General features: G+C 41.8%; 2 protein-coding genes across 3 annotated transcripts in view; one reads left to right on the top strand and one right to left on the bottom strand.

Annotated features, from left to right (window-relative positions):
• Window positions 1-296: 296 nt before the first annotated feature.
• PDZK1 (PDZ domain containing 1) lies at window positions 297-9,260 on the bottom strand. Of its 2 annotated transcripts, XM_039556538.1 has the most exons (9): window positions 8,990-9,260; window positions 6,994-7,205; window positions 6,438-6,690; window positions 5,277-5,413; window positions 3,856-4,051; window positions 3,425-3,621; window positions 2,751-2,945; window positions 1,662-1,955; window positions 297-712 (listed from the first exon to the last, which is right to left on the bottom strand). In XM_039556538.1, exons 2-9 carry the CDS (start codon window positions 7,201-7,203, stop codon window positions 635-637), a joined length of 1,560 nt encoding a protein of 519 aa, XP_039412472.1. In that variant the 5' UTR covers window positions 7,204-7,205; window positions 8,990-9,260; the 3' UTR covers window positions 297-634. The 2 variants fall into 2 exon arrangements, with proteins under 2 accessions (XP_039412472.1, XP_010397802.4); XM_010399500.4 differs by lacking the exon at window positions 8,990-9,260 and having other exon boundaries at window positions 6,994-7,606.
• The window catches only part of LOC104689404 (cell surface glycoprotein CD200 receptor 1-B-like), a 34,643-nt gene continuing 16,907 nt past the window's right edge, over window positions 3,460-21,195 (top strand). The window contains exons 1-6 of the mRNA XM_019285911.3: window positions 3,460-3,665; window positions 11,439-13,002; window positions 15,443-15,574; window positions 18,222-18,303; window positions 19,214-19,562; window positions 20,708-20,815. The gene's annotated coding sequence lies outside the window, so the exon portion shown is untranslated. The remainder of the gene's footprint in view (window positions 3,666-11,438; window positions 13,003-15,442; window positions 15,575-18,221; window positions 18,304-19,213; window positions 19,563-20,707; window positions 20,816-21,195) is intronic.

Here is a 21,195-nt window from a genome sequence, read left to right on the forward strand (position 1 = left end):
AATGTGCATGACTGAATTACATACAGTATTCTAATCCAGAGCTGTATGCAGAGGAGAGAGAATAGTGATTAAACATCTTGGGATGTGAATTACAAAGTTAACTTAATGTTTGGAAGAAATTTCTGCAGTGTTAGGAGGAAAAAGGATCATAATGCACAGAGTACCTGGCTTATGCCATTTCACAGCAGCTGTACTGCTGTAAGCAAAGAGATGCCACAGAGATGGAGTTGATGGACTTGGATTAGTGGGAGAGCTGCCTTTCCTGGGATATGATGAGAAATCAATTGCTCTTTGTTAAGAGCTTATCTATAACAGGCTAAGATGCTTACAAATCTATAAAACATTGCCAGCTTCTGCTGCAGGACACTAAATTATAAAGTTGCAGTTCTTTAAGCCTTTTCAGGAGTGAGTGACTGAGTGCCCACTTCGCGAGGCAGAAAGCCAGTGGAGCACAGTTGCAGAGTGTTAAACAGGTGCAAGTTACACCGAAGTGTTTATTGCAGCAAGAGTTTGCGTTCCTTTATGGTTTTGGTACTCCTTGGAGCAGCCAAGTTCTGAGAGGTGGAATAGCAAAGAAGAACTGAAGAAAAGATTGGGAAGGTTTCTTTTTTGTTGTTGGCATAGTTTTGTCTCCTCACAACTTAGTGTCATCACTGTTGTCACCGTCAGCTCTTGTGGAGGCAGCTGATAGGGAGGAGGAGGATGAGTCTGCCTGCAGAGGAGTAACAAATACGTTGTGATTATTTTGAGTTTGTAAACACGTTTGATAGTCTGCACTGTTGCAGACTCCTATTTTCATCTGCAGTAGTCACACACTTGGTAGAATGAACCAACAAATACAGTTTTTGTTGTTCAAGGGCTTTTCTGGTTAAGTACAATTTGAGAGAAATTTGTTCGATAGAGGGTTCCTATTGTTGAATTCCCTTATCTGCTCAATTTGAACACAAAAGTAGTGGTAACTTCTGCAAAATGCACCGTGGGGACTAAGAAATTATTGAAAAAACTTGCAGACAAGGCTAACGAAAAATAAATGAGAAACAGTATTGGTCTTAACTTGTCTGTCTCTTTTGTGTGATCAGAAAATACATATTTTAATATTTAAGGCTGACCATACAGAGGGTTAAAAGTGTTTCAGAAAGTAATACCTTCCTGCTTTTCTGACTTTAGTCATGCTTCAGATTCTTTCTAGTGGCACGAAATAAAATAATTTCAAATTAGCACATTGTCTAGAAAGTGTCATCATGACCTATCAGTTGCTGTTCCTTCTCCAAAATGATCCATTTTGAAATATTTAATGTGGTTTCCATAAACATTGTTTATGTTTTTGGTGTATTTAAGCACTTTTCCCTGCACTTCCACAATAGTATTGCCTGTTTCCCATCATCATTAGGGATTACTGTATTTGGATTATCTTGTTCCATAAAATCTCTTGTACGTGCATTCTTTGTGTGATTTAATCTTGCATTAAAGATACTCATCTGTATTAGTGTGGGGAAAAGAAGAGTTGTTTGTGATAATCAGCAGCTTTCCTTTAAGTAACTTGTAAAAATCCAAGCTTAAGTTAACAGTCCTAGCTCTGGAAAACATACTACCTGAAAAAAAAGTTCTTTTCCTATTCCTTGTGTGATCCCTCAGCATCTGCCTGATGCAGGATTACTCACCCTTTCCCTTGGCTCAGGTGAGTTCCTCTCTGGCTCTGATGGGTGGTTTTCTGTGTAAGCAGGAGGCTCAGAAGTGTCTGATTCTGCCATGGAGGCTGTGATGGGAATGTTTTGGCCTTGGAAATACCTGTAAGCATCTCTGCTGCACACCAGCAGCGTCAGTCTGTCCCCACTGCTCTGGATCATTGCCACCACTTTGTCATAGGATTCGTTGGTCACATTCACTCCGTTCACTTCCACCAAGAAGTCGTTGTTTTCCACACCTGCTCTGTCAGCTGGGCCCTGGCTTTGTACCTGCAGAGGGGAGTTCAGAGCAGCATATTGGCATTAAACTTGGAAAGATGCATTAACAGCTGAGGGTTAGCTTTCCCTAGAGGATGGTGGTATAAGCTTGGGGAAGGGGAGATTTGTGGGGCAGGAAGGAATTAGGACAGGCAATGGGCCCAGATGTAATAAACATGGAACCCATCAGTTCGAGGTTTTAAGATGCATCTTGATCTTGATCTTGATAGACTTAACATTATAGGAATGTGGCATGGTAGAACCATAAAGACAGGTAGAAAAACAGTTTTCTAACTACTTGCAGGTCTCTGTCCAGTAACTTCAAAGTTTAGTACAGTTCACAGATCCCTTAGTAATGAGTGGAACCCCTCCTCTCAAGAAAGCTGAAGCTGCAGATGTAATTTGGGACAGCAGGAGTTTGGCTTTTACTGGCTGTGGAATTCAGAGAAGGTGGGTCGAAGTAGGGCAAAGGTGTCTCTTCTATAATTAAGCTGTTCTACAGTAAAAACCAATTCTGTCTAAAATACTAATTTTAGTGTGTGAGACTCATGACTAAAAGCATAAATTATGCAAAAGCTGAATTCTCCTTCCCTCTGAGTAACTAACAGCATGAGGAATATTTTCTGCTACTCCTTTTTTGTCTTGGGCCAACAGTGTCAATCTGACTGAAACAATTCTATCTCTTATCTGAGATCATTGGAGAAGAGACTTTTGTGGCTTTTCTTGTATTTGTTTGCAGGATGGAAGGGAGGAAACTGTCCAACAAACTACTTGAGCTTCTCCTTGCTCCTCATTCTTTATTAGTACCTCGTTGATGAACAATCCAGGCTTGTTCTTGATCATGTTTAAGCTGAAGCCAAATCCGTTAGGTCCTTTCACCATGCTGCAGATCCTTGGCTTGTGGCTCACTTTCTGCTCAGTGTGGAACTCCAATCTTTCCTCCGTTTTAGCTGGAGTTGGATCCTGTGCTTTGTAGTAGTATGAGAAAGGGGAAATTTGAGCCTGAAAAAAGTAACAAAACGATGTTAATATAAAAACTTCTGTTGTGAAATCTGTTTCAGGCTCTCACACTCAACATACTTTGAAACTTTGTTAGTGACTCAGACTTGAGCTGCAGTGAAGAACTCTTCCCTATTAATTTCTGGCTGAGTGGAAAACTACTGTGTTGATCTGTGTGAGAAGGAAATTTTGTTCTTCATAAATGGTTACACAGCCATGTAGCTCTGAATTTCCTCTCTTAACAGCAAACCTTAACCTTTCTTGTCATGTGTTTGAATTTAGAATTGTTGCAGTGGTGTGTAAAAAATCAGGAAGAGGCCAAAGATTTGGGTGTTTAGTGACTTTCTGTACAAGTGTAAATAGAGTTGCTAAAGTACAGGGGTATCTTCGACATTTCCTGTAAGTTGAAAAAGTATCAGAGCATATTGGCTGTTTCATTGTGATAAATTATCTATTCCTAGCAGTAGTTTGCATTTTCTTACCAGTTTATACATGCTGTCAGTTTCCTTATCCACTACCAACAGGGAGGTTTTTGCCTCGGACTGCTTAATTTTTCCCACTACGCTTTCATGATCCAGCCCATCCACTCGCTCACCATTGACAGCCACTAAGATGTCATTGTCCTTGAGACCTGCCACAGCTGCTGGGCTTCCAGAATTAACATCTTTGATTATGTGGCCTAAGATAAGAAGGGGAGAAAGATGGACGTGAAGGCAGAGCTTGGTAAGTTTAAAGACTTTAAAATGCATGGCAGAGGCAAATGGTCGGAATTGCACTTCAGGTTGAGGCTGTTTTCCCTGAGGATTTCTCCTAGATGGTCAGTAAGAAGCCAAAGGGAATGAGGGCTTCAAACATCATATAGGAAGAAATGGCACAGCAAATGTCATGGTCTGTGTGTTAACTTGGTTCTTACCACCAGTGTTTTGTTCCATCCGTAGATAAAATCCATAACCACTTTTTCCCTTCTGGATCTCAATAAGTCGTGGTTTGAGGGGAAGCAACCTTAGGCTGGCGCTCTCTTTGCTCAGTGCCATCCTCTGGCTTTTGAAATAGCGGTCTGTTTCTTCATTTGAAAGTAGAAACATAACATGATTTTCAGACTTCTTTACCTGTGACAGCACATGTACAGTCTCAGATGTCACCCCTTCAACAGCTCATGGGAATTGCAGATACTTTGGTAACTGGTGCACTGATACATAGCAGGGGCTGGGTGCTGTTAGTCTAGGCCATGCTACTATAAACTGATTTTTTTCCTTATCCCCCCCCACCCCCCCACCCCGCCCCATCAGAAATTTGGGCCATGACAAAATCAGGGGCATGTAATACATGAGGAAATTATCCATATTTCATACCGTGTTCCTGACCTATAGGGAATTGTCTGTGGAGGGCCATGGAGGTGGCATACAGTGCCGTAGAATCCCGTGAGCCTCTGTAGACAGTACTTGGTTATTCTAGGTGTGGAACTCTATGGTATAGACTTATTGTGCCATCTGTACCACTATTTTAGATGACAGTGACAGGAGTCAAGTTTCTGTCGCTCTTGGTCCTCTTCTGTTTCCCTGGATTACTGATTCTGAGGTGGGTTTTTTTTCTGTCTGTTCAGCTTCTCCCAAGTCCATCCTTCTCTTAGTCCTTTCTACTCTAATGGATACCTTTTTTATCCATCTTAACCAGTGTCACATTGCTGCTGGTGTTGCAGTAGCTCAAACAAAACACAGGTGTTGCATGATTCCATAGTTAGCTGTGTGCACTGAGTGCTCCTGGAATGCTGGAGTCTCATGGCTCTCTGAAACCTCTTCAGCTCCAGCTGTGCTTCAGCAGTGCTGACAGCAGAAAGCTGGAAGCCTCATTAGCAGTGTTCTTTGCAGCCAGTTAGTGGAATTACTTGCACAGTAATTTTCATTAGTTTTGGACTTCTTAACAGGAGAAAGGGACTACTGTCTAAAATCATGAATCTTCCCTGCTCCATGCTGTGTCATCAGAGGCTTCCCTCTTCCTGCCCTGGAAACCACATTTGATGACTTGCCCTCCTGCCATTAGGAGCATTTCCAGGACTTCTAGGAAATGAATTTATTTAATAGGGTTCCTGGCAGCAGTATACTTGTGTTATTTAAAATTCTTTGGCCTGTCTTGATGCCAGTGTTCATTTGAGAGGCAGCTCAAGAGGCTGCTTGATAACAGCACCAATGCAGAGGGCTATGCTGATGTGTTGATGGTACATGAACAGCAGCTCCCAAGATTTACTGTGAAGTGCTTAAATCAGCCAACCTGGCCTCCTCAGTAACCCTGATAGGTTGCTGTGAAAGTAGGCCAGAATAGAAGATGAATCAATACCTTTTCCACCACTTCCTCGTGTGTGTCATTTTCCACATTTTTTCCATTGATTTCAATCAGGCGATCGTTATTTTGGACACCAGCCTTTGCAGCTGCTCCTTGTGATGAAAGCTCTACTATGAACAACCCCTTCTGTCCTAAAATAAATGAAAACTCATTACACAGGGTAAATCACTGCAATAGGCCTGAGTTTAGTGGTTAAGGAAACTCAGCATTGATGTCCTCAGAGACTCTTGGCCTCTGCTTGGATGCAGATTACAGGAGCACCACAAACCTTCCGCACAGCCACTGCTCTGTCTCTTACTCTGTCCTGGAAAAATCCCTTCAGTGGTGGAGGGAGATATTTGTTCACTATCTGCAGCTCAAATTGTTATTTCCCTACCAGGAGCGCAAAGGGGCTGATTACCACAGCTGAAAGGGATTTGATTCCTGCTCCCTCCCATCCTGCTCTCCCCCCATCATTTTGAAGAGAGAATCTGCTTTTACTGTTGTTTTATACATTTCATAATTTCCTGTGTTTGGAAGGCTTCTGTGTTTGGAAGGCTTCTATGTTTGGTCCTTCAATTATATTACATTCCAAAATACCTCTTAGAGGGCTCTTTAGAGGTGATTCCCTATTCTGTTGACTGGCCTTGAAAGAAAGGCATATATGGAAAAGGTTCAAAATCCTTTTCTTTCTAAATGAATTAACTTACAAATGAGGGAAAGTGTTTCTTACAGCTGTCTAGAACCTCATGTGCTGATTCCTGAGTTGATTTTGTGGAATGGAACAGGACTTAACATAGCACATTGACTGTATATCTGGTGTTTGAGCAGGGACTGTAAATTTGGTTAAGTGGGCTTAAAAACCAAGCAGAAAAAAGCTTATTATTTTTCTCTCTCTTTTTTTCATCTGTTTTCCACCCCATGAGAATCATGGCCCTCAGAAAACCTTGTGCTGCATGTGCTGTACAGAAATGTACTGGAGATGGATCTGAACTCATCTTGCTGCTTCTCACTTTCTTTCTGTTAGCCAGAACAGTTTGTGTGTCACCATTGGCCCTCACGTGTTAACTGTGGTCACCTGTGTCCCTGCTGCTAAATATATATGTATCTATACATCTATATATTTATGTAATTATATACATACATCTATCCAGTTTCTTCTCTCCCGGCTCTCACCTTCTGTGCTTTTCAGAGAGAAGCCGTAGCCTGTCTCCTCCTTCACCAGGTAGCAGAGCCGGGGCTGTGGAACTGCAGCAGTTCCTCTGTTGCCCATGGAGGGTTGGCACTGCTGCTCCTGCTGTTGTCCTGTTGATGCCTTTTGACCCAGCTCTTCCAAGTTCACTCCCTCCTTTTGTGCCTTTTCATAGGATGCGTCATCCAGAACAAGGAGCACGACAGAATTCCCACTGTTTTTGATGATCTCCACCACCTGTAATGCACAGGGGGAAATGGCAAGCAGGTGCTTGAGTGATGGAGCTAAAAGCTCTCCCCAGGGAAAGCTGCACTGTCCACTGTCTTTGTTGTCTCACCCCCCTGCTCATGCACTAGGGAGGCACCCCAAAGACATTTCATGCCCATGGTGGGTAATGAATGATGCAGGGGGGTACTCAGAGCAGTTGACTCTGCTCTTGGATTTCCTAGCCATAAAAACTGGAAGAAAAAGCTTCACGCAGCAGCCGTGGGCCTGGGTGATGGGGGCATGGTGTGGATCCCAGACTGAACAGAGATGTACCTGTGCATGTTCCTCCTTGTCCACGAAGACACCATTAACCCTGAGGACCCTGTCTCCATCCTTCAGGCCAGCCCCTTCGGCTGGGCTGCTGTGTTTCACGTTCCGGATGATGTGCCCTGCGGTGTCCTTTTCAATACGCAGGAAGAAGCCGTAGTTCTTTTGGGGCTTCTTGCTCACTTTACACTCTCGGGGCTGCAGAGCAGAACTCATCTCTACCAGACAGGATGGAAAGGTACCTATGAGTAAAAGCAGTAACCTTGCCTAGGGTGTATTCCCTCTGATTACACGTTGAAGGGGTTTTCTACATAATTCTTGAAGTGGTTTTTTTTTGGTGTGGAGTTTTGGGGTTTTTTTTGGCCCCAGAAAATCCAGCGGTGCAAAGTTGAATTTAGTTAACAGGGCTAGGGAAAAGAAACCAAATCCTTTTCCCAGACCCTCCTTGCTTATTTTGCCTCTGTATCTCAAATGAAGCTAAGCAAAATGCAGAACTCAAATAAGAAAAGTGCCTGTGAAAAACATAGTAAAAACTGAGGAGTGGGTGTAATACCAGGATTAAGTCTTACAGAGGAAATGAAGTTTTGGGAAAAGGGATTGTAACTAGAGTGAAAGGATTGTTCCCCTCCCTTTGACACTTGGGAGACCACGTGTAAGCACTGTCCCCAGTTTTGATGTCCCTAAGTAATTGACATATTGGAGCTAGTTTGCAGAGGGGATTTACGTTCTGAAGCATGTATTTAAGGAGGCTGAGAGAGCTGGATTTGTTCAGTCTTGGGAAGACAAAGTAAAGGGAAGATCTTATTGGTATCTTCCCACTGCCTAACTGGATTGTGTAGAGAACACAGCCAGATTCTTCCTGGAAATTAACAGTGGGAGGATGAGAGGCAACACAGGCTGCAGCAAGGGAAATTCCAACCAGACATCCATAAGGACAGCTTTTCCTCTTTGGGGCAGTCAGACAGTACTAGAAGTACCCAGAGAGGCTGCGAAATCTCTGTCCTGGGAGATACCTGGACTGAGCCCTGAGGAACCTGATCTAAGCTAGCCCTGTTTTCTATGGGACATTGCACCAGGCAACCTCTAAAAGTCCCTTCCTACCTAAACTGCTCTGTGATGTAATGAAATTCTGTTTTGGGTGAAGCATGTCATACAGGAATACCCCATATGGAAGGTAAATAGTGGGTGTGATCAGGGAACATATCCCAGGATAGTTGTCCTGCCAAAGATCCATGAAGATGGGGGAATGAGACAAATGAAGACAAATTCCTCCAGTTGGAAAATCCAGGTAATTAGCAACCTCGGTTTATATTTTACTGGAAAGATATTTTTTTTTTCTGTCTCTTTACTGACAGAAGTCAGTTCTTTAGATCTCCTGGCAGTCAAATCCTTCTGTGATAGCAACTCACTGCAGAGCCACTGCTGTGGCCAACCATGCTGCAGATTTTTTGCTATGGAAGCTGAAGCTGCGTTGTTGAGGTCACTTGGGCAGCACACAGAACAGCATGGATGTGTGGTGTGGGTTTGGCACAGATGTCACTGGAGCTGGAGAATACAGGAATTTCAGCTGGCAAGGATATGAAGCCTGCAGATCATGATTCACCTGTACTCCTTGGTCAGATGCCTGGAGCTTTTTTGAGTCTCTGTGTGTTGCACTGAGATTCTCTAATAAAGGGGTGAACTGCCCTGTTTGAACATTGTTTAGAACACATCAGATTGTATCAACTGCAAGTACAATTTAAAGCAGTTTTTCTTGACAAACACTGGGGATCTGTGCTAATTCCAGGAATTAACATGCAAAACCAGTGCCACACACACAGCTGAAGAAACAGTAGGCTTTTATGGGAAAAATTATTTCTTCATATTTAGAAGTGGAGGGAAGGTTACAATGCACTGCATACTACTTTTTCTAATCCATCAGAGCTTTACATGCAACATGATTTGTATTGCAAAAGAGGAGTTTTCTAAGGGAGGAGGGATTAGGAAAAAAGGAATTTCTTACCTGTATATCTATGTAGAGCAGCCTTCACAGGAGTTCTCTTTTGCTGTTCCTCCTGTGGCCGTACGTATAAGTAAGGCTGAACTTTGATTGGGCAAAGGTTGATTTAAAAGATGATTCATTTAACCAAGTTTCACTGAATGTGTGATACCTTGATAGGCTGTCTTGTCCTTGTGGGCAGAAGTGCTAATCACATGCATTTCTCAGCAACTTTGCGTTTTGTCCTGCAGATATTATACTCAAAAACTCAGTCAAGGAGGTCATCTGAGGCAAGCCTGACCTTTGCTCTGGGCAAGAGCTTCTCCTGCTCTGAGAAATGTCTTAAAGGGAGCATGTTTGGATTGTGCTGGATTGACCTGGGCCAGGAGCATTTGACTGCAGGTTAGGAAGTTACTGGTTAAAATCTGTATGCCCTGTGTTGGATAAAAAAAAAAAAAAGACTGTGTCAGGTTAACCTTGGCCAGCAGCCAGATGCCCACTGAGCCACTTTCACCCCATTCCTCTACAGAACATGGGGAGAAAACAGGATGAAAACACTTGAAGAATTCAAGATAAGGACCATAAATGGGAGAGATGCAATGAAAAAATGGGGTTTGTGATTGAGGAGTGGGTCCTGACTGATGAGGCCATCACACATGTGAAACATGCACTGCAATCAAGTGACCCATGTAGGTGAAGTCTCCCTGGAACAGGTGGAGGGAGGTGTCTGTGATATCAATATAGTGAGGCATGGCAAACTGGCCAGGCTGCATGTGCACTGGGAAAGGCCGTGTGGGTTGCTCTGCCTTGGGAAAAGGAAAGCGCCTTTGTGGGATTGACTTTGCTCAGGGACCCAGGTGCACATGGTGCAGGAGAAAGTGGAAATCTGCTGTGTACCTCAAGGAGATTTATCCCTGGGGGAAAATAATCCATTATTTGACTTGTGTGGGGTAGGAAGGAGTACAGAAGGAATCATCTGAACCAACAGAGAATGAGCCTCACAAGGAGCCGTGTGAGAGCACTGCTGACCCACCACAAGTGCTCTTTGTGCTCAACAATCCAACGTGGTGCTTCTCCTGTCCTGAGTGATCTCCTTGACAGATAGGACCAAAGTAATTGACTGTTTGTGTGGAAATTTGGGGGAGGGGGAGCATAGAATGGGGGGATAATATCTGCATGTATGTCAAGGGACAAGGTATAGTGGTTATAGAGGATGTATAAACCTGACTATTGGATGTAAAGGTGGTTTAAGTAAACAGTATGTGTTGTAAGTGTTGGTAAGAAGGAAAGAGAAATAGATGGAATGACAACATTTGAGTAGGGTATAGAAATGAAGCAATGTATGAATGGGACAGAGGATGCTTTGATACCTCAGATCACACATGGTGTGAATGGTGGGGAACAAGGGGTTGAGATTGTACTGGGTTTGGCTGGCATGGAGTTAACTTTCTCCCTGGCAGCCCTTGTGGTGCTGTGCTTTGCATTTGTGGCTAAGACAGTGTTGATGCTACACCATTTTTTTGGCTGCTGTGGAACAGTGTTTGCTTTCTCTCATGGCTTTCTCCTCCTCCTCAGTCCCTCCCAGACAACAGGGAGGGGACACAGTGGTGACAGCTGACCTGAACTGACCAAAGGGATATTCCATATTCCACACCTCAGCATTAAAAGCTTGGTAAAAGGAGGAGGAAGGGCAGTTGTTCCTGGTTATGGTGGTCTTCCCAAGCAGCTGTTGTGCATGTTGAGGTATAGCTGGAGGTAGCTGGAGATCTGCCTGCTGATGGGAAGCAGGGAAAGAATTCCCATTTTTCTTTACTTGCACACGCAGCTTTCCTTTCCCTATCAAGCTATCCTTATCTCAATGCATAAGTCTAACCTTCCTTTTATTTTTTTCCCATTCAGCAGGAAAGGAGTGAGAGGAAGTCAGGGCGGGTGTTTGGCTGTTGGTTGGGGTCAGTCTGTCACAAGGGCATATCTTATCCGTGATCCATGGGCATGTGCAGGCTATACTTGTGGACATGGACTGACCTGAAGGTGTTTCTAACACAGAGGGAAGCCTCCACATTTGAGATCTCAGAATACCAATTACTAAACTGACTGTGTGAACTTCTTGTTAAAAAAATCTAATTCAGTTTTGAAAAGCTTTAAAACTACTTATTTCTCTCATTAGCTTGCTGTGGAATTGGATTATTAGAAGTAATACCTGTGTTTTCCCTGGCTGTCTGCTCCAACTGTTTAATTCAAAGGGAAGGTAATTGAAATGATCATAACCCAAATGTGCTGCAAGAGAACAGTCACTGATGTTATAAAAGCCTTACTGTAATCCACTTACTCTAAGTGGATTTGCAAGCCTGTTGTGACTTGGAGTTGTTCCTTTTGGTACCGCTTCAAACCTACAAAGTGAAGTAAGCGAGCCCCGATATTAGAAGAACCAGACAAGTCAAACCTGCCCTGTCCTCTGCTTGCAACCTTTCAGGCAAGTCAGACAAAGGCTGGATGATGGAGGAAATCAGAGTGGCTCACAGTTTTGCAACCAAGCACAGTGCAGATGGGAACTCTACAAGGATCTCAGGTCAGCATACGAGGAAACAACTCTGCGTTTGAATAAAGATTTATTTTTCCACTGTAGTGCCACTGCAATAGTCAAGTGAGGTAATTTTGTGTCCCAGCAGGGTTTTTCAATAATCAGATGCTACACAAATGTAAAATGTTAGTGAAACATAGAAATTCAAAACTTCTCCTATCCTTCCACCAGTAGAATGAAAATTATTTGAGAATTGATCAGAGTAAAGGCAGCTTGTAATGTCTCCTTTTCTGGCTCTTGATCCTTTTGCAAGAATGTTCTCAAGCATTTTCATATAGCCACAAAAATGAGGAACATAACTAAGAAAAAAAAGGAGAGAAGATATTTTACTTTTTAACACAGTGAAAAGTGATAAAATCTGAAAAAATCCTTTTAACTCATAATATTCCTATAATGCAGGAGTTGGCCACAGTGACTTAGGTGGTGTGGTTCTGTTAGCACAGGGACTAGACACAGGGGATCTGCTTTCTCCAAAGTATGTCCCTTTTCAGCTGTAGCCTGGTTGTAGTAGTATATGGACCTTGGTTTCTATTATCATGGTGCTATCCTGTGGGATCAGATTTACAAAATACTTTCTCTAATTATTTTGCCAAAGCTTTCCTGGTGTTTGGTTAGAAACGTTTCTGTGAAACGCACCTGCGTTAACATAAGTGATCAGAAAAAAGCATTTTCTAGTAGTTATAATTGTTCATATGATTTCCTCAGTGTGTTGGGTGGATGGAGGGAAGCACCTTTGTTCCTAATTTTGGTACTTGCTAGGATCTCTGATTTCACTAAATTCACAGGTAAAGTATATATTTAATGTCTTTAATAGGAGTATAAAGTAACAAAGTTCAGTTAACTAAAAGGTGCCTTTTGTTATTAACACAACTTTACAAGGAGTCTAGCCCTAACATTGAATGAATACAGTTAATATGTTTGGTATGGAAGATAAAGTTGTGCTCAAATAATCTGTAACACTGCCAACGTTGTTCTGTTGACAAAAGGTTTATGTGACTATTTGGGTGCAAAAATGTTCCTTCTTTATGATGGTGACTCACTTTCTTGCCTGGGAGCGTGTACATCCCTTAAAAATTGATGTAATGAGGATTGCTAAATAGTGCTTGTTCACCTATATTGCTAACTGGATACTTGCTGACCACAGGCTCGCTGCTCTCCTTGCAGTGCCATCCTTTTCTTGGATTTATAACAAAGCAGTTAATGAAAATTCATTTCCAAATATTTGGAAGCATGATTTATTTATTCCTGTATTTAAGGTATTCAAAATCACTACAGCCCTTTCCCTTTGCCCCTTCTTTTGTCAGTGATGGTTTTTCCACTTTAGTTTGGCAAGTGATGTATAAGGCACCATGTGATTTGGTAATGGAAATATTTGGTTCACTGAAGTCCTCCTTAATCCTGAAGCAAAGTCCATTTGAGCTACCAAATGAATATTCATCAGTCACCCTGTACAAAGGTAAGTGGTAATTAATTCTTTCTCTTCTCCTGACATGGTAAAGAGAGTCAGAGAAAAAAAAGAGGAGAAGCAAATATTGCAATCCTGCTGGTTTGCAGGATTCTAGAGGAAGGAGAGAATACCCTTCGAGCATTTTGGACTTATGCCTTCCTAAAAAGTAGGAGAGGAAAAAAAGCATTTGCTGTCCCTGTGTTTGCAGCAAAGAGAGGTTTTCCATCCCCTGGACCTGTCAGTAAGGAACTACAGTGGCAGTCCTCTTGCCCCAGGCTTTGCTCTGTTCACTCTAAATATTGAATTGTCTTCTCTAGTGCCCTTTTTACTAGAGAACATAAACTCTAAACAATGCTTTCTTCTTTAGAATGTTCTGTATCGATCATTAATTTGGGCTTTAAGTGCAGGATTTGTTACTGAGGTAACTGTGAGGTCTGTGCAGCTTCTTTTGCCGTCGTGTCAGACTGAAATCAGTGTTAAAAAGCTGGAAATTTCTGTTGCAGCAAAATTTCAACGGTCTTAAAAATGAGGACTTATACAAGCTAAGTAGGCTTTTTGGTGGAGCAATGTGTTTGTTCTAGTAACTGGCAGTACACGTGGATATATTCACATGCATGCACAGCAATCAGGCTGCAGCACTGTTCGGGTAACTGCAGCTGATGTTGGTGTGAATAACGCTGCTTGAAAGGCAATGCCTTTGGAATTCAGCCCTTCCTGCTGGCCCTGGTACCTTGAGAAGACTTTTCATTCCAGCTCATCCTGTTGGGCCTTTTCTGGATGTGTATTTCTTCACTTTTGCCTTTCAATTGCTCTATCATTTGGTACTCTTTGGACATGCAAGATGCTGAGACATAAAAAATAATGCCATAAATTTACAAGTCTGGCTTTTTCCATGCAGCACATGGATCTTTCTTTTTACTACAGTATGTACCCTTATAAAACTGGGTTTTTTCACTTGACCTATGAAAGAACAGTGTAAGTTACTTACCTCTTTGTTGCACATGCATTTCTTGCCCTCTGGAGATAGATTTCTGAATTTGACAGTAGACAGTGTTCCTTTTCTTTTAAGCTTTTGAGACATATAAATAACGACTATGTCTATTTTACTATTTTCCTCAAAGAGTATGATGAAAAGGTGCTTATACAATTACTAGAGAAAGCATATACTCTTCCTCCAAAAAATACAGCTCAGTGAGGCAGGAAGTACCCAGGCCTAAGGCATTGATTGCTCTTTCTCTTCCCTTCTTCCATTCCTCTTCCGGCTCCCTGTGTCCTATCTCGTCCCACTCCCATCCCCCAAGTCTGTAATCCTTCAAGGAAATGTCCCTAATTTCTGCATTAACCTCTCTGTAGTAGTCAGTATTTAATTTCACCTTGCTAGTGAAGACTCTATTCTGAAATTTCGTTACCCTAAGATCAGATTGAACTGATATTTGGAGTGCTTGGGTGCTTTAGCCTCAGCTAATTAGGACCTAACTTCTGCATCAAATTTCTTACTGGGTGCATTCACTCTTGCACCAAGAAGGATTTAAATTGGACTGGCATTCATTTACCTTCCTATCTGAGATCAGTGAACATAATGGAAAAATCTGAATGTAGCCTTGAAGGCAAAGAGAAATACAAACTTCCTGTAGGTTTCCATCTTCTTGGGCACTGTATATTGGCTTTTGTGTTGGGAGAACTATTGTGTTCTGCTCTGATGAGGCTTTTGTGATGCTTATAGAACTTTTAATAGAAACGTGAGGGTGGATAATGCCTGGTCTTTATTAGTTCTTGTCACTTTGTGGCTTTGAAAGGCTTGTTATCTGTTATCACAAAAAGAAAATGGCTACTGCTATGTTTGGCACTGCAGAAATGCAGAATGCAGCCCTTTTCCTGTGTAACTATTGAAAACTATTTTATAAGCTTTGGGAGGGATGTAAACCTAGACCCTATTTGAAGCCAAGATTAATAAATAAAAAAATAGTATATAATATAATTATTTTAATATAGTGTAAAAGCCAGCAGAATTTATATGAGCTTATATTTATTCTTTCAAAATTCCCTCCAAATAAGCAACAGATCCAACCAGGAAACCATGCCTAAAGTACTAAGGACAGGATAAATCACAATAAAATGCATACCTGGAAATAAGGTTGGTTTGGTTGTAAGAGTAAAACTGGTTTTGGTGGCAGCAGAACTTATGCCCCTGGAAGATGGAGGGTGACACAAACTTTCTAGAAAACACCTACCTTCATCTTCGCTTACTACCTGCCTTGAAAATCACCCTGATCATCCTGACATTGACTATATCTGGGCCTAAAGAAATGATCCTAAATGATCCTGAAGTGCTGAACTGGATTCAGAGCTGCAATGAGTGGGACATGCCCTTTCAAGAAGTAAAGACCAGAGAAGGAAAAGGAAAAAATCCTGTTATCCACAGACACAGCTGAAGTTGATTCCTTGGCAGGTCATCCAGTGGAGGAAGAATTTCAAGTTCTTTGTCACTGGGGAAGCCATCATAAGCCTGAATGAAACTCCTGTCCATGGCAGTAAGGTCCAGGGTTTGAGTCCTTATAGCCAGTGACAAGATCTCAAGAAGGTAAGCAGTGAATAATTTATCCTGCTCTCTTGGTTTTTGGTTTTTTTTGCCTTTGCAGGGGACAGTAACACTGTTATCTCTTGGTTTTCATTTGTCTGTGCCCATGAGAGATTCCCAGCAGAGTTCTTTAATGATTTCCTAAACTTAAACCACAACTTCTCATCGAGGCAGATTTTCTTATATTAATGGTTGCATTTTAAGCTGTCGCATGATTTAACTCTTACACATCTTTTTAAAGCTCACTGTGTCCTTTTGAAAAAGAGAATGATAGAAATGACCCCTCCTGTACTAAAAGGGAAAAGTACCTAGTGAACATTTAAAGTGCATTTGTATTGAGTAAGGTAATTGAAGGATGTTGTCATTGTCTTAAACTCCTAGAGTTACTTTAATGAGTGGCAATAATCTGATGTTTTCATTTGAGGGCTTGGTCACTTGACTATCTTAGTCTGTTGATCTACTGTAATACTGTGAAGTTATATATTTAATTATTTAGCTAACAGTGCAGTGTTGATTTCTCAAGGTTTGCTTGATTTTTTTGTTATTTGATTGACATAACTAATTTTGTTATGTTGATTAAAAAAAGAGGTGCATCTTTTCACTAACTGATATCCTCTTTTAATTCAATATAAAACTCTAGGGTTTTGATGTTAATTTTTAAATTTTTTTTTAAATTTTTTTAATCTTGATATAAGAAAGTAAAACTGACACCCCATTTGTCATTTCTGGAAGCCAATGTATAAGATATGTAATAATGAAGTGATACTCTAGAAAAGCAAATCCAGCAAACTAGGTCTGAAACTGAGGTAAAGCAGGAGGGTAAAAAGGTGCCTTTTTGTCACCATTGAGTTGTGTGGATATGTATTTTTCCCATGATGATGCATTTTTTTTTTGAACAAAGTAGGATAAAAATATCAGGATCTCAATAGCTAAATTTTATCACTGTTTAATATTTTGATTTTGTATAAACCCACACAAGAACTAAAACCATCCTTTTTCTTTTTTTCCCCCTCTTTCACAAGGAGGTAGGTTCCTAAAGCAGGACATATGTAGGATATAGGAGGACAGTGGAGAACACACTGTCTGATCTTGTGATCTGTGTTTTTCCTAGTCCTGATTGCCTTGCAATCTTGTAATGAAAATTTGTTAACTGTTGTATAGAATCTGATGGATTTACCAAAGCTGGGCTGTCTGAGGAGATCTCACTTGCCTGATAACAAATGGGCACATATTTAGATTTACTCATCAAGAGGAACTTTGCTATTTTTTTTTTTTTTGGTGGTTAAAATAAGAGAGCTTTTCCTCTTCTAAGCTCTAAGCACAGTGTCTTCCTGTGTTACTCAGCTCAGATGTCTGTTGAGAATGTGTGTGCAGCTCCCAGTGCTGGCTTCAAGCCTCCCGAGACTTTTCTCAAATAAAAAGGCTGTTCACTACCCTGTTTCTGAGACAAAAACCTCAGAAACCTGTCCAGTGCTGTCTGCTTGTGAGGCTTCACTGAGGAGGCTGAGTAACTGGGATTACACTGCTCTGACAGACCCAGTGCTGAATGGACTTCAAAGTTCACCGCTTGCTCTGCAGGAGAAGTGATTGCTTTGGGATTGGCATGAGATATCAGAAAGTACAAAGAGAAAAAAAGTCTTGCTCTGCTCTCAAAGTTGTGCATGCTTTGTGAACGGCTGCTGCTTGTGTCTGAGCTCTCAAGCCAGCGCCTTTCATGTCTTCCAAAGGAAGTTTGGAAGCAATTCTGGAAACAAATATTTTCCTGCACAGAGAGTTTACATTTTCAGTAAACATGTCTGGGGCACTGAACTGCTTGTTGTTAATAATAATGATTTTGATTGCTTCAGTGACTTGCAGAGGCTGTGAACTGGCAGCTCCCGTTATTCCCCTTCCATGAACCACTGGGCTCTGTGCACCTCTGGAACTGTTAAAAGAGTAACTGAACTTGTACTTGTTTCCTGCACTCTGAAAATGAAATGTCTTCTGAGTCTTCTAAGTGTCTGAAAATCACTGGGCCATCAGAAAAGGCTAAGCTAAGCTGGCCTTAGTTAGTAAAAGCCAACAAAATCTCCTGGTCCTGGGTAGCTGACCCATAACTGAAAGTTTGATACCAGAGAGTGCAATGTGGACTCTTGTAGAACACCAACAGAGAGCTGAAAGATAAGTGAAGAACACTATAATAGTTAAAATAGCACAGAAACCAACCAGACATTCAACTTCCTGCAAGTACAGCCTACACAGGAACTTCTATGCAGTGTAGAAAAGTGCAGATGAGTCCTTGGTTGTCATTTTCAACCCCATTTGCTGTCCTCCCCTGCCAACAAGATCAGAGCATACCCCAAATAACTGATTTAACTCACACAAGCACACAGGACACAACCACACAGCTTACAAGGACTGGACAATGTGGAACAACCAGAAGTCCTTCCATGGCTAAGGTGAGAGGGGAAAAATCAATCCCCAAGCAAAGAAAGACTTTCTTTAGATGTTTAGTTTCTTATTGAATCACAGAATCTCTCAAGCCACCTACCCATTTGGAAAATGGAGGCCAAGCAAACGACACTTGTTTTTTCCTTCCCAGCAGTGTACCAAGTTCCACTTGCTGGTCTGGCACTTAAGATGTTTCTAAAAGACAGCTTTGTTTTCCTAGGAAAAAGAAAAATCTATATTTTGAAGTAAAGAAAGGAGCTCTTGTGCCTCTTAAAGCTAGTCTGAAACACAAGGATGTTGTGGTAAGCATTAATCTTTTTTCTTTCAGAATTTCTCTATTTTTTCCTGATGCTCCCATCAGAATTCTCCTACTTAAAGTACAAATTAAAGCAATGAGAATTCATTTTTCCCCCCCATCATTGAAAAAGAGATGGCAGTAGCATGTTGTTCTATATATTCATATTGTTGGAAGTCAGGCTCTTACCTGTGCCAGCCAAATAGTTTGATGCAGGTGCCCTCCTGAGGAGAAGAAACAATTACAAAGGAATTTTGCTGGCTTTTGGTATTTTTTTAGTCCAGTTTAGGAGTTACTTGGTGTGGCCAGGAGGTGCTGCCTGTGTTCTGGGAAAGAAAGAACATCTATTGCAATAAGCTTCTGCTGAGCCATGCTCTGCATGATGTATTTGAGTCTTTTGTTTTCTCTATGCTCAATTTTGCCCAGAGAGCTGGGAGGTGAAACCTGGTCCCAAAAGAGAGCTGCTTTGAGCCAGTCAGTGCTTTTAGATTATATTTCAGTGGCACAGCTCAATATTTGAAGAAAGGAAAAACCTTCAAATTGAAGAAATATAAACAAAGAGCCCTCCCAAATATCCCTCTCCCCTGATGCTTTCACTTGCTTATTTGTTGAAGAGAAGATGCTTTTCTCATCTTCCATTTTTATGAGAACAGCAAAGCTTATAGAGAATATTGTGCTGGCATGAGGCCTTTGCTGCAAGATCTGTGTTAGGAAATAGATTTTTCTGTCCTCTCATGTGAAGGAAAAAGTATTGTTTTCATTGTGTTGCCTGTTATCCTGGGTGCTCTGTCCACATCTGAAGCACAAGACAGCTCCTGCTTTTACAGTGCATAAATAAGTGAAGAAGTATGGGGAGGGAGGGGGATTGGCCTGGCACAAAGGTCAGCTCAGTTAATGTCTGCACTCTCCCGCCACAGAACACAGCGTGCTGGAAATCATTTATGCATCTACCATGAAATACCTGGAAGAAGGAAAGAACCTGGATTGGAACTGCCTTATCAGGCATCAACAGAATCACTTGTCACAAATCGACGCTCACCAGTATAAAAGAGCCAATAAGGAAAACAGGGCTGGGTTTGGAAAGGAGATAGAAAGCTTGCACCTCTCACAAAGTGCAGACCCCATGGCAAAAGTCATGTCCTCACTGAAAACTTGTGAAAATATAAGCAGTCAGCCAGTCAGACAGTGCCTGCTATCAGTGCAGAACCAAAATAAAGAATATTTTCCTAACTGCTGTGGGCCACTTCATTATGGTGAGTGTAACAGGTAAGCTCTGTGTGTCCAGGGGCTTGCTTGTAGAGGGAGTTTGGAGGTGACACGGTGGTGTCTCAGGAGAAATTTCTGCATGATAAAAACCGTGTTCATGAAGATGTATCCTCTCCTCCTAGGGTGTGAAACTGAAATTGATTGCTGCCACACTGTGACATGGGCAATAAGTCTCATATTCCTCTGTCTCTTCATCTGTGCATGCTAAATGCAAGGCTGACATGTGAAAAGGATTTGTTTTAGGTTGGCTGTGGCTTTCCCTGAGCTAATGGAAATAGCTTCCCGTGGGATTTCTACTCTGAGCGCCGTTACCAGAGCTGAAAGGAACTGGGTGAAAAAAGCAGCATGGGAAAATGTGTGTTAGTCTCGGGTTAGAGGCAGGTCTGCCCCAGCTCACCTAGCATCTGTTCTGGGTTCATAGCCACAGCTGCATTCCCAGGTAGCAAAGTTATTTTCTCTAAAATGGAGATCCATGAATTTTCTTAAATTGAGACCTTTGTGTATGCAAACAGCCCAGCCTTATCACCTCTGGAATTCATTGTGGTGTATGTAGACCTCAGGAAGTATTGGTGCTTAGAGGGAGTGGGACTTGCGGTGTGGCAGCCACTGCTGTGAGCGACTTTGTTCTTATTGACCCGACTTTTTAATTTTCCTGCTTCACTGGTTAGAAGAGAAAAAATATTGTGCAGAAAGGCTGTGGAGGCTGATCCATACAGTGGCAGTGCCCCTGTGCAGTCATTTCTGAAAGTGTCTTAGCTGGTCACAGTTAAGTGACACTCAACTGTGTGGTGTCTTCTACTTGTGCCCACTGACTTCAGCTCCATGCCCCAGCAGAAGAGAATATCTCTTTGGCCTAGATAGCCAAGGTGGTGAGCTCCTGGAGCTTTGTGGGTTGGTTGTGATCTGAGTTGAGCTGAGATTCATATTCATTCCAAGCTGTTCCCCAGCTTTGTCAAAATGCAGGGCTTATATTCACCTTTCTCCTTCTTAAAGTTTTCTCCAAAATATTTTGACTAAAAATAAAATGAGAATTACACCTCCACCTTTTTGACACCAATTTTTAGGTAAGGGAAGATGCAGTTCTGCAGACCTTTATTTGCATGTTAGTAATTGTTGTATCTGGTGTGGCATTTCCAATTCCACAGAGAGTACAGAAGTTTACCTGGAACAGAACAAAGCTCTGAGTGTGGATTCTGGGCTGGAGAAGATGTGGGCTGTGGTCATGATATCCTGGATAATGATATCTGTCAAAGGTAAGAAGATAAATACATGTATTTTTATTTTTTTTCTGAAAATAAGGCGTATGATTAATTTTATAAAATCACAAGTCTCTCTAGTGGGTTTCTGGCATTGTCTATATATTTATTGACACCCCTTCCTCATTTTTGTCCAGCTGTACTTTTTTGGGACCTGCCTCCCATGCAGGGAGGTTTTTTCCTTTCCTTTCCAGCTCTCTGTGCAAAGAAGGATTTCCTGTGTTGTTCTCCCCTCTGAAATATCTTCTGGCTCGTTTCTAGTCCATCCTCTGTGCTTTTCAGTTTGCTCTGAGAAAGCTGAGACCACTCTCAGTGGGATGAGCTCAAGGTGGGGAGTGCACAGGAAGCAGAAATGAAGTCAGTGTCAAACTCACTCT

The sequence above is a fragment of the Corvus cornix genome, chromosome 1 (genome assembly GCF_000738735.6).
Source record: "Corvus cornix cornix isolate S_Up_H32 chromosome 1, ASM73873v5, whole genome shotgun sequence".
NCBI lineage: Eukaryota > Metazoa > Chordata > Aves > Passeriformes > Corvidae > Corvus > Corvus cornix.